General features: G+C 47.7%; 1 protein-coding gene across 1 annotated transcript in view; it reads left to right on the top strand.

Moving 5' to 3' along the window:
* The first annotated feature begins 784 nt into the window (after positions 1–784).
* The window catches only part of ext1b (exostosin glycosyltransferase 1b), a 125,610-nt gene continuing 113,161 nt past the window's right edge, over positions 785–13,233 (top strand). Inside the window, exon 1 of the mRNA XM_083782003.1 lies at positions 785–2,929. Coding sequence (XP_083638129.1) covers positions 1,974–2,929 — 956 coding nt within the window. The 5' untranslated portion in view covers positions 785–1,973. The remainder of the gene's footprint in view (positions 2,930–13,233) is intronic.

Genomic DNA, 13,233 nt, shown 5'->3' with positions numbered 1-13,233 from the left:
TGCCTCCCAGCCAGCCCTCGCTAATTAGTCCCCCTCTCCTAAGCTAATTGGCCGATAAAAAATGAGAATGGCCTCTTCACCCGAGCCCGAGTGTGGTTGCCACCAAATGGCAGCAGGGAGGATTATATGGGCTTAATATGAGGCATGGTGACATTCGACGAGAACCATTCCTCTGCTATTAATCTTGTCATATTAGGACACACTTTGTCCCTATAGATCCTCTATGACACTTTGAGAAATTGGTTGAGAAACTTTACCCCACGGTTGACCTCCGCTCCCACAACCTATTATTTGTCGTTGACCTAATTTCGTAATTCTATTTTTTTTCCCCTGGAGGAAAGTTATTTTAAGTTCATCAATTTTCTTTCTTCAACTGGAAGTTTGGTTTGAAAAGCATACGATACGTGTCCAATGTCCATTACAAAGAAAGCACATTTCAATCATTTTGTATGAACTTTTTTTTAAATGGGAAATTATTTCAAATTATTATTATTATTATTATTATTATTATTATAACATAAAACAAACCAGTACTATACATACTACTGTATATGAAGCCGTTACAATGTCTGTAGAAGTGCAGTACCAGTGCTGTTAAAAGCATTGGATTTCCTACTGTGTGTTTGCCTGCAAAACATAACAATCAATAAATATCCAGCATATTGAATGTGTAAAAATAGCAATATTCTTTCAAATGGATGTAGTGGCTGGCACAGTTCCAAGTAAGGTCTAAGTTCTGTGTTCATTATGCACTGCACAGTGCTCCGGCTATGAATGGGTGCATTCTGAAGCACCGCCCTTTCCGGCCCCACCGATGAACCAATAGGAAGAGACCATTTCGCACCGATGGGACGTCACGTCAGCTGCCGTCGTGTCGGGATTGGAATGTTACAGGCTAACAATCGGAACAACTGAGCATTCGGTAATTGGACACTAGGATCAAGGAATCTGGTCTTTTTTGAACATTTTGCGTGTGTCGTGGAACTCGCACATTGTAACTGTAAAGTGTCGGATGCTGGTTGCGAACGAGTGCGCTGTGAGACCAGTTAAGTTTGTTCGCTCCGGGGTCCCATTTTCACCGATGAGATTGTTTTATTTTTGCGCGTATGTATGATCATGGTCTACTATCGGGAGATTCTTCTAAATAAGAAGAGAAATGCAGGGTTTCGTGAGGTTACAGTTTCGCCGCTGATCCGCTCCTCCTGCGTTCCGACGCGTTCTTCTCTCGTTCATGGACCCGTGGAGTGGCCAGACGCCACCGGTGGGGAGAACAGCGTGGAATAGGACACCTTCACTCCGGGGCGTTTGGGTCTGAGCGCCGCCGCGGCAGCAGCCAGCCACAACGACGGCTTCTCCCGTACGCCGCCTGCCCACCGCTCCGGTCAACGCGCTAAGCACTTTCCATCCAAACCGTGGGATACCTCTTCGTCTGGAGGAGCCACGGGGACCCTCGTCACTCTCTCGTACAGGGAGGGGGAGTTCGCAGACGGCTGGTCGGGACACCTCTACCCCCGGCGGGCGCTTTCTTTCTTTTATATTTGAATAGATCACACAGGCAGCCTGAATAGATCGCACAGCCTGAATGAGGGAAACGCATATTATCTGATTGTTTCAAGTGGATCCTAGGCAGGCAGCACTGATTTGTGCATACAAGCCGCTGTGTGTGTGTGTGTGTGTGTGTGTGCGTGTGTGTACTGTTGTGCAATGGAATAAACTCTGTAAAAAAAGAGAGGGAGAGGAAGACAACTCATATCAAATCGCCCACATGCTCTGGATCAATCGCTGGATCTCTGAACGGAATACGCAGACGGGGCGAGGTGGAGGAGACGCTTTGGCTGCAGGTTCGGGATCGTTCAGGTCGGCTGCCGGAGGATGGAGCAGCGGAGTAGCACTAGGTGGTGAAGAGAGGAGCCTAACTTCGGGCCACTTCAGACTTCTCATTCGCAATCGACGCGCCCCTGTTCGTCGGACACATGCAGGCCAAAAAACGCTATCTAATCCTGCTCTCCGCCGGCGCGTGTCTAGTCCTGCTCTTCTGCTTCGGAGGGGTCCAACTTCCAGCGGGGGCGAGCAGCAGCAGGAGCCGGCATCATGACCGCAGCCGCGGCGGATACCGGCCCAACCAGCCCTGGCCCCACTTCTCCGACCCGTTACAAGCCTTCCTGCCCTGGGACCAGCCGGACACCGAGGAGTACAACCTCCACGTATCGCCGCGGCAGAAGAGGGACGTCAACAGCAGTGTTTACAAAGCCAAGCGGTGCCGCATGGACTCCTGCTTCGACTTCGCCCCGTGCAAAAAGAACGGCTTCAAAGTTTACGTTTACCCGCAGCAGAAGGGCGAGAAGATCTCGGAGAGCTACCAGAACATCCTGTCGACCATCGAGGCGTCCCGGTTCTACACCTCGGACCCGGGACAGGCGTGTCTGTTCGTGCTGAGCCTGGACACGCTGGACCGCGACCAGCTGTCCCCGCAGTACGTGCACAGCCTGAAGACCAAGGTCCAAAACCTGCCCCTGTGGAACGACGGCAGGAACCACCTCATCTTCAACCTGTACTCGGGGACGTGGCCGGACTACACGGAGGACCTGGGCTTCGACATCGGCCAGGCCATGCTGGCCAAGGCCAGCATCAGCACGGAGAACTTCAGGCCTCAGTTCGACGTGTCCATCCCGCTGTTCTCCAAGGAGCACCCGCGCACGGGCGGCGAGCGGGGCTTCCTCAAGTACAACGCCATCCCGCCGTTCAGGAAGTACATGCTGGTGTTCAAGGGGAAGCGCTACCTGACGGGCATCGGCTCGGACACGCGGAATGCCCTGTACCACGTCCACAACGCCGAGGACGTGGTGCTGCTCACCACCTGCAAGCACGGCAAGGACTGGCAGAAGCACAAGGACGCGCGCTGTGACAAGGACAACGCAGAGTATGACAAGTAAGTTTGGGGGGGAAACACGAAGGTTAGAATCATTGGCAATGGAGAGTATTCCCCTTTCTAAAATTGAAAGGGAAAAGGCATCATATGTGTGTGTGTGTGTGTGTGTGTGTGTGTGTGTACTTGGTGGTATCTGGTCTATAGTCGGGACTCCTGGAGGGTGTGTGTGTGTGTGTGCTTGATGACAGCTTGTGGTATCTGGGTCTACAGTGAAATACAGAGGGTCTCTTGGTGACGTGTGTGTGTACCCTGTCTGACAGTGCTGTGTGTGTGTGTGTGTTAGTGTACCCCGTCTGACAGTGCTGTGTGTGTGTGTGTGTACCCTGTCTGTGTGTGTGTGTGTGTGTGTGTTAATAAACATGGAATGGATGTGAAATCGTGTCAGGGCCATTAAAGTGTTTTTCAGGGAGCCCAAATGGGTTGTGAATGTGAGCCTCTCTCACTGTGCCCCCCCCCCCCCCCCTCCTTAACCTTGCTCCCTCTGAAGCGTGAACGAGAAGCTCTCTCTCCAGCCACTGCCAGTCTATTTCCTCCCCGGGTTGTGGCGTAAATCACCCGGACATCCCCTCCTCTCGGTGGAGGAATTCAGACCCACTTCACTTCACGGCAGCACTGCAGCTAAGGCTAGGATATGCACGGGCATGTTTTGATTTGTTCTCTACACTTTGGCGCACATCAAGGCGAAAGTCAAGTACAACAAGACACTGGGCCGTTGGGATAATATTCCAGTATTAGCCAGTAGGTTTCCATCTTTTGAATCTGAACGAACCCCCCGTTTGATATGCATGCGTTAGGCCACAGACCCGAATCCACACTGTGAAATCCCAGTGTGTAATTGAACAATGTTCCATTTTTACACCCTCAGTCAGTGTTACAGACCCGTGAGGCAGAGCCATCTAATAGAAGAGTTGCGATATTGAGGGGGGGCAGAAAACAGCACGTCACATGGTTCATGTACTCGTGCGAGCCCATAGACGCCAATGCATTCCGTAAACTTCCGGGTCGTCCCCATTCAATAGAAGTCTATGTAGAAGAGCCGCCATTGGACTGGCCCCATGAAGTGAACGGAGTTTGCGTAACTCTTGTCTTACTCTATGCCGTGAGGGTCCACACTGCCGTGAGGGTCCACACTGCCGTGAGGGTCCATACTGTCGTCATGACCTTGCAATGAAGTAACACCGGGGGCGGTGGCTCAGGGGTAGAGTGCCTGGATGGTAACCGTAAGGTTGCCAGTTCGAACCCGGGCTCCCCCAGAGTTACTGTCGAAGTGTCCTTGAGCAAGACACCGAACCCCTAATTGCTCCCGATGTGCTAGTTGGTGCCTTGCCTTGCATGTAATGCAAAATCTCTGTAAAGCGCCTTGGATAAAGGCGCTATATAAATGCACCATTTACCATTTACCATTTTAACACCGATTCACTCTTATAAAAGGCCCACTTTTATAAAACTATAATCACGGTTTTGTAGCTCATGACGGGTGTAATAATTTTGTTTGAATTATGAAGGTGTTTAGCAAAAATATATCAGTCATGATGTGTTCATTATCTCTTTAATTTCCATGAGTTATTGCCCTAACCCACATTGCGCCCCCAGGGACAGTCGTTTACTTCTAATTTCCCAGGTCTCAGCTTTGTCAGGGCATAATGAATGTTTGAGTCAGTCAACAGCAATAGTCAAAGGTTTGGTATTTTTAATAAAGAGGGAAGCTTTGTCAGTGAGGTTTACATAGCAAGATTACTTAAGATTAGCTGCCAAGTTCACTTGTCAGTGAGTGATGCTAGTTTGATTTGCATTTATCTGCTTGTGGTTTCTATACCTTCTGTAATCCTGGATAAACGCAGGCAGGCATGTGATAACAGACCCTCCACAATGTCTCTCTCTCTCTCTCTCTCTCTCTCTCTCTCTCTCTCTCTCTCTCTCTCTCTCTCTCTCTCTCTCTCTCTGTCTATCGGAGAAAGGGAAATTTGTTGCACTTGGAAAGTAAACCCACCTGATGTAGAAAGAGATCCATACAAATTTACAACAGGGCAAATAAGTGCAAAGAAGATCTAGCCAAATTCTGTCTGTTCACATACTGTAGTATGTGAACTTGAATTGAACCCTTAAACTCCTTTGCTCTTCACTGACACACTGAAAAGGCCAATCCTGACAAATTTTCACAAGAATGTGCATGTCTGTCCATTAGTCATCCTTTTCTGTAGATCGACCCGTGTCGTTTCCCCCAAGTCTCTTTCCCAACCCTCTCTCCCTCCTTCTCTCATTGATGCCTTTGGCTCCATGTCACCTGGAGAAATGTGTCATCCGTTATCTGACATTCCTGTAGCACACCTCTCTTCCCTGCTGCTGTACTGTGCTGGTTCGGTCTCCAAAGACAATCTAGATAAAATATTACATTTACAAATGCTGAACCATTGATTGATCGAACATGTACATTTCAAGAAAAGCCAAATGGATAATCACAAAAGCGCCAAAGGTTTGTTCCATTGTGGTCAATTTACCTCACTCAAGCCTGACTGGCATAGACGGTCTCAGTACTTTTATAGAAACCAACTTTATGACGGCTAAATGAGAGGAGCATATTTGTTTGTTTGATATTCGGATTGATATTTGATCGTCATTTAACTTAAGTTTCGATGGATGTCAATAAAATATTTGACTTCTCTATCGCCGGCACTGACTTCCCTAGCTTAAATTAGACTCTGGACAGATCTATTGAAATGCAATCAATCATATTGAGTTCTTGGGGCACATTTATTTCAAAGGCAAATAATGCAGTGTGCTGTGCTCATGTAGCATGTAGGTGTTTCTCCCAAAATGTAATCCCATTCACTGACTAGACCACTCAAACAATCCTTTAGTCTGGTTGTTTTGACAACAAACTGTATTTGGATTTATTTGGTTTAGTTTCAAAGTAATAACTTTGAAACTGGTCTTTTTATTTTAATAAATTGTTGCTATACCTTCCACTGCTGGGTTGTGCTTTGAGAGACACCGACCTACAGTAGCTCCCTGAGCTAAGAGAATCTATGGCCAGCCAGCTAGCCCGCTAGCGCTCCATTTCCACCAGGCAGAAGAAGGAGAGCAGTGCCTTGGAGGGACGTCGTCGTGGCGTCATGGAAGTGAGGAATGCGCACACGTGTCAGAGCAGCTGTTAGGGGTTGAGGAAGGAACGCTGCCACAAGGCAGGCAGAGTCCATGCACAGTACACATGCATACCTGGACGCTTTTCATCATGCATTTACCACTCAAGCCCTATATATCACTCAGGCCCTATATTAGTAAAAAATAGCTGATCTACACGCTCACAATGTGTTGTGATGCAACGCGGTTTGAGCTTGTTGATCGGCTATTTTTCAAATGCATACATACTCTTGCAGGATAGACAGAGTGGGATGGCAGGCTGCTGGCATGCTATTTGTCATCAGCCATCAACACGTGCACGTCACATCACACACTCACTCACACATGCTCTCATGGGTGGCTTGTAGCTCCAGCTTGAACGTGTCTGTCTGAACGGTTCGTCTGCCTCTTGCCCTCCAACCTCACTACCTTTCAATGGAATGCATTAGAGCAGGAGGGGACATTGAAGGCCTACTTAGCTCTCTGCACACGATCAGTCAGTCACATTGTATGACCACCAGCACCCACCGACAGACAGCTATCATCATGTACACTACACACGCACACAAACACCATGACCATTGGCATACAGATACACATAAAACATTGACAGTTATACACCTGTGCATACATATACCGGGTTATGTCCATGAACATGCGTTGATTGCGTTCAATTTGTGTGTGTGTCACGCACAAAACAATCCAGACCTTGCACATCCATTAAATTGATTTTCCGAGTTGGTCACTTCGCTTTGGAGTCACTGACTCCCTTTCCATCCATGGTCAGGCATTGATGAAAGAGCCCATTCATTGATACATTATCTAAAGAGTCCTTGGAGCGGTTGACAATGCTCCGAGGAGACGGGGACAGAGAACAGCCATTAGTAGCTTGGCTGTACACAAGCGTTCCAAAGTAATATGGGCTGGGTGATTACAAATCATGTCATGTCATGTAGAAACCACCCTTCTTTGTTGTTACCACACACTTAACGAGGGGGGTATGTTGTTCTGAATTGCTCCAGATTTGTTATCTATAAATCAACTCCCGATTCATTTCAACCGGGTGTTCACAGTCAGTCAGTTCCTGGTGTGTTGTTGCAATCCCATCCGTCCGCGATTACGCAGTAATTATAGGCATGCATAGTCAGAGAAAGCCTAGTACCTGTGTGTGTATGTGTGTGTGTGTGACTGTGTGTGTGTGTTTATAAAGTAATGCAGAATCAGCATACTATTGTATAAAGTGTTATCCCCTTGGCAAGTAGTCGATGGCACAGAATGAATGGTAAAGTGTCATCATGTATCGCTTGAGTACATCTCTTCACTTTGAAATGCACAGTTTATTACCATGAGTGATCTGTCAGGTTTGACTGTGCATTTCCTCTTCCGTTCTACTTTGTGTGTGTGTGTGTGTGTGTGTGTGTGTGTGTGTGTGTGTGTTAAGCCTATCGCAGCGGACAGCAGCATCATCATCCCACCCATTTAATACTTAACCAGCTCCGTCGGCTCGTATTGATGTTGCACTTTAACCACTACAACTGGCATCCAATGCTCAAGGTCACCCAGGAGACTTGAACTGAAAGAGGAAATCAGAGAAATTGATTGAGTGTGTGTGTGTGTGTGTGTGTGTGTGTGTGTGTGGGGGGGGGGGGGTTGACAAAGGGAAAAAGGGTTGAAAAGGGTTGACAAAGCGGAGATTTAGTTACAGTCAGAAGGAAAAACATAGTGAGGGTATTTGAGCGTGCATGGGAATTGATGTGTGACAAAGATGCACAGTGATAGTCAGTGATCCAGTACATCAATCATGCATCTGTGTGTGTGTGTGTGTGTGTGTGTGTGTGTGTGTGTGTGTGTGTGTGCGTGCATGGAGACAGTCTTCCAAAAGATATCAGCTCCGTGCTTCTGCATGTTTATGTTCACAACTGTGTCATCAGCAGGAATTCTCCCACTTGAGAAAAGCCTCTCGTAAGCATTTGGGTCAGTGAAAAGACATAAAGGAAGTCTCTCTCTCTCTCTCCCTCCCCCCCTCCCCCCCTCTTTGTAGTCTTTCCCTTCCTCTCTTCACCCTCATTTGTCTTCTCTCCCTTTTGGAACCATATGGAATTGGAAGCACTGTTGTGATTTGGCTAGATCAGAGATGGCCCCCTGCCACACTTCCAATCTCACTCTCTTTCTCAACGACACGCTGCGCCGCAATTTTCGAGAATCGGGTGGTGGTATTCTGGCCCAAACAAAACCAACAACAACAGCACTGTACCAGCATCCCTGTACGACAGCATTGCTATCTGAATGTCATTCACCTGGATGAATGCAGTAACGTTGCCTGACAGCAGACTGTCTTGTAGCGGACAGTGGGGGGCCTGTCATCCAATCCGCTACCCTGATGTTCAGAGGAGGGAGGTGGGGGGTGGGGGGGGGGGGGGGGGGGGGGGGGACTGTCTCACTCCCTGCAGTCGTTGCAGTTGTTTGTGTTTTCTCTTTGTCAGATTAATAAATCATGCATATTTCATGATGGCCTGTTCTCACTTAGATAAAGTACTGGCTTATGTTAGGGAATGCTAATGATCCTGAAGATAATTAGCTAGAATGTGGTGCAGCTTAATTAGAGCTCTTTGATTGTGTGTGTGTGTGTGTGTGTGTGTGTGTGTGTGTGTGTGTGTGTGTGTGTGTGTGTGTGTGTGTGTGTGTGTGTGTGTGTGTGTGTGTGTGTGTGTGTGTGTGTGTGTGTGTGTGTGTGTGTGTGTGTGTGTGTGTGTGTGTGTGTGTGTGTGTGTGTGTGTGTGTGTGTGTGTGTGTGATTTTGAGCTCAGAAGGACATAAACTCACAGTTTGTTATGTTATCAGTATATCTATCCATCTAATTTCCCATGACATGCCCTTTCTCTCTTACGCGCACACATTTTAATTACTTAATTAAGTCATTAACCCATTCTGACCTGAGATCAGATTCTAAAAATGTCTATTTGAAATTGACAGTTTTCTGAAAAAGCTATGTTTCTATGTCAACCGTTCTTCGATTTTTCAAAAATAGCGAAAGCATAACGTAATGTTAACACCAAAAGGGGTTCCCGTACAAAATGGGTTAATTAATTCATTTTAATTACCTAATAAGTGAAGCTGTTTCAGTGACTCCAAACACCATTGTGGTTTTGTATTATCCGCAGAATGTGATGGAGTCTTTATGTTGTTGTGCGTGAAATGTCAACCCTTGGTTTTTATCAGTGTACTCCGTGTGGTGATTTCTGGTTGGCATTGTGACTGTGTGTAACTGTGTTTCATATCTAATCAGAAACACGGCTAAAACATGCCATTCTCTCAGGTTCAGGAAGTGTCTCTAATCTATGTTCATACTAGCCACATGCACATGAGTCACTGGTTATTTGACGCAACAAAACAGTTGCATAAGAGATAGATGCTATTGGCAGGAAAAGATAAATTAGAAAAACTGTGTGGGACTGATGTGACGAGCTGTGCCCCATGTATGAACAAAATGTGTCATCATTCAATAGTCTTTTCAAGGGGTGAAGTACTTGGTTCCGACACTATTATTGGTCCGACAGTCATTAGACCGACAACCTCTATCCCTAACCTAACCCTAACCGCAACTTAAGCGCGGGGAGCAGCGTCGGTATTTTGTTCGGATCCCTTTTCAAGAACGTAAAAATGTCACAGGTGACTCGGTGAACTCTACTGCTGCTCCTCTCAGTTCTGTGACAATATTGCTGTTGACCATTTGCGATCATTTGTTAAAATTGGGATTCTGCATAGTTGTCGGTCTCTGTCTGTGTGGGTTTGGTCTGTGTGTGTGTGTGTGTGTGTGGGTGCTTAACCATCCATGTGAGTGTCCCCCCTGCCCTGGGTTCAGGCTTTTGTCCATGTAGTGTATGTTGGTGTGTGTGTGTGTGTGTGTGTGTGTGTGTGTGTGTGTGTGTGTGTGTGTGTGTGTAGACACACACACACACACACACACACACACAAGCTTGTGTGTGTGTGTGTGTGTGTGTGTGTGTGTGTGTGTGTGTGTGTGTGTGTGTGTGCAGGGGGGTACTGAGGAGGTCATGACCCTGCAGTCTGTCCTAACCGAGTGACGAAGGCAAAGCCCTGCTCGTTGACCCACATACACAGAGAGATTACCACCATGGCCAAACAGCCCCTGGCTTCAGGGAGATAATGGAGAGGGGGGGCATGAGAGGAAGAGATCCATTCGTAAATCTGGTAGTGTACAAATGGAGCCAAATGGACCCGACCCGAGTCGCATTAACATTCAGGATTTTTGCAGTGTGTACTGACTGATCCATCTTCATTCGGCATCCATCCATCCCACCAGCAGCTGCATCCCCCTGGGTTAAGCTGCCTGCCGGGCCCAGCCCAGGCTGCACGCCGCAGTGAGGAAAGGGAAGCTCTCCCCTCCTCCCCCAAAATCGATTGGGATCATTCTAACAGCAGTGGGCCAGCCCCTGGAATCATTTCCTCTTATTAAAAGCTGGCCAATACTACCCACCCCCCAAAAAAAAGCCTATAAAGTAAAATTAAATAAAAATAAAAGCCGAACCGGAGGCTTGCAGTAACCCGTAATTGAAAGTGTGAAGAATAACAAGGTGTCAAAAACTAAAAGGCCGTCTCATCCCGGGAGTGTCATGGAAAGTGGGAATGAATTAATACGAGACGGGAGCGAGGGAGCGAGGTAGTAAAAGTCGTAAAGCCACCCTTCTCTTCTACTCGCATCTCTTCCCTTCTTCTTTTCCACGCGCTGTGCTATCGCTCATTCTCTGCTATGTGTGTCGTTTCTTCTCCTCTGTTATGGCAGTGATTACATATTCTTTACTACCTGCCGGGGATGGGTAGTAGATAGAAACACTAAATGTTTTACATAGTTGTGTGTGGGTTTCACACACACAACATAATGTGTTATGAATCTGATATTTTCTGTGAGCAAACCTCACGCAACAAAGTATATCAATCTTTTGGTTGCATGAGCGAGTGGGGACTTATTGGCTGAGATGGGTATCTTATGTAAGACATGATGACTTGCACAGACACATGATTGGCTGCCTATTAAATTATCAATGGTCGGTGCGACGACAGGACGACGTGGCTCCTGTCTGCTGGCTCAGAAGCCACAACCAGAATCTGACATCTGTCTCGTTTAACGGATAGGGAAAGAAAAATGTATTCAAGAAATCCTTCACTCTCTCACACAACTCATCTTTCCCCAAGTGGGACAGGCATGCTGTCACAGGGGGCAAAACTTCCCTCTGAGCCTATAATATTACATTCTCCTTCCCTCTGCACATTTCTCCCATATACGCTTACATTTCGCCATCATTCCGTTGAATGTTTTGCTACATCAGCCGTTTGTGCTGTTCACCCTGGTGGGGGTTGATTGATATACTTGCTCGGAAGTGACACAAAAGTGGCTATTTGTTTGTTGTTGTGCAACGTGCATCTCTCGTGGTGTCTGTCTATTATTGACTGCAATTTGCGGAGAATGTGATTTACCTGTCCCTCGCTGGTCCCCGTAGGCCAGCCTAAGAGACCCCATAGTGAAATTATATGAGTCACTAACGTACTTGTAAGTTGTAAATGACATTCTCTGTGAGGCTCTCGGCTTCTAATCTAATGTTGTTGTGTTTTCGGTTCCATACAGCTCCCACTGTTCCTCTCATCTAACTAGCCTAGTTGGCACAAGCTTCCCTCCGAGTGAATTAGGCTGTGGTTGCGTGCTTATTATCTTGTCCCCACTACAATGAGGAGCTTCTGTTCTCTCGCTCGCTGTGTGTGTGTGTGTGTGTGTGTGTGTTGGGGGGCTGTGGTGGTACTGGGGATTTGTCCCTCTTCCTGAATGACTCTGTGGCCCCCCCGGCTCCGGAGCACCTGACCAGAGCCATCTCATCACTGCGGGGCAATGGGCAGAAAGTATGACCTAGATCTACTCCGGACACTCCGGACAGTGTCTGTCCCTTTGTCTGACCGACACACACACACACACACACACACACACACACACACACACACACACACACACACACACACACGATTCATACATTTACAGACTGAGTACAAGACGGAGAGAGAAAATGCAAAGCAAAAGCTTGCAGTGCGTTAACAAAACGTTTTGAATAAAAAGACACGCAGACAAACCATCTTGTGAAACTGCATGAGGACTTCCTTCGACTGCACATTATCTGTTTCTAAACCTTCTAACCCTAAACCCAACCCTAAAACAGCCTCTTAGAATGTTTTTAAAAGGTTGTATAATGTTCACTCACTCATCTTTACACGCGCGCACACACGCACGCACGCGCGCAGCCGCGCACACACACACACACACACACACACACACACACACACACACGCCCCCTTATCAAAAACGTAGTACAGCAGCAGTGTTGTTAATACACAAGTATCCTGTTAGCTCCCTTAGGGCGTTGCAATGCAGCAGCATTGCGTTTTATGGCTCCCATCACGGCACGCCAGCTTTATGAGCCCTGAGGGCCGTTCTGTTCAGCAAACACCTACCAGAGGCACATCAATGGGACAGCAGATTGTTGATGTCAGGGAGCCGGGCTGACCTCCCTCCGTCTCTTCTCACCACCACGAGAGCGAAAACAAACACTTAACCCCTCCACTCGTATTCATATTCAAATAGTAATTGGCGAAGTGGGGTGGGGGGTGGGCGAGGTGAGCGAGTGGAGGGGCTGGTGGGGGGTTGAAGAGGGCAATGGCTTAAAAAAGCATTATGTCACTGAAGAATGTGCGTATGGTCGAATGTTTGAGGGGCCAGGAGTCTGAGGAGAGAAAGGGGGTTTTGTTAGCGCGGCGCAGGCTGGTAAGTTAGCTGTGTGTGTGTGTGTGTGTGTGTGTGTGTCTGGCTGGCTGGTTGGCTGATGGAAAGGCTCTTGTCCCCCTCTGGTTCATCGTGCTTTATGGCTCCGCTTGACTTCCTCTCACTGGGTGTTAAAGCTGCGACTACCCCAGGGCTCTCCAAAGGGGCCCTATTGTGCACAAGTTTGCTCTCCTTCTTGAAGGGACGTTTGTGCCTTGTTGACGGCGCGGCCCCCCCATATGGTCCCCTCCTCCTCCTCCTCCTCCCCGAAGTCTCTCCATCGAACCCCCATTCCCTCCCTTGCCTTCATCGGCTGTACTGAAGGCAAACCACAGTGTGTCTCCATCTTCGTTTGTTGAAT

The sequence above is a fragment of the Protomyctophum parallelum genome, assembly GCF_964188405.1.
Source record: "Protomyctophum parallelum genome assembly, chromosome: 1".
Taxonomy (NCBI): Eukaryota; Metazoa; Chordata; class Actinopteri; order Myctophiformes; family Myctophidae; genus Protomyctophum; species Protomyctophum parallelum.
Note: the sequence above shows the minus strand (reverse complement) of the source record. Positions and strands in the feature narration are given on the sequence as shown.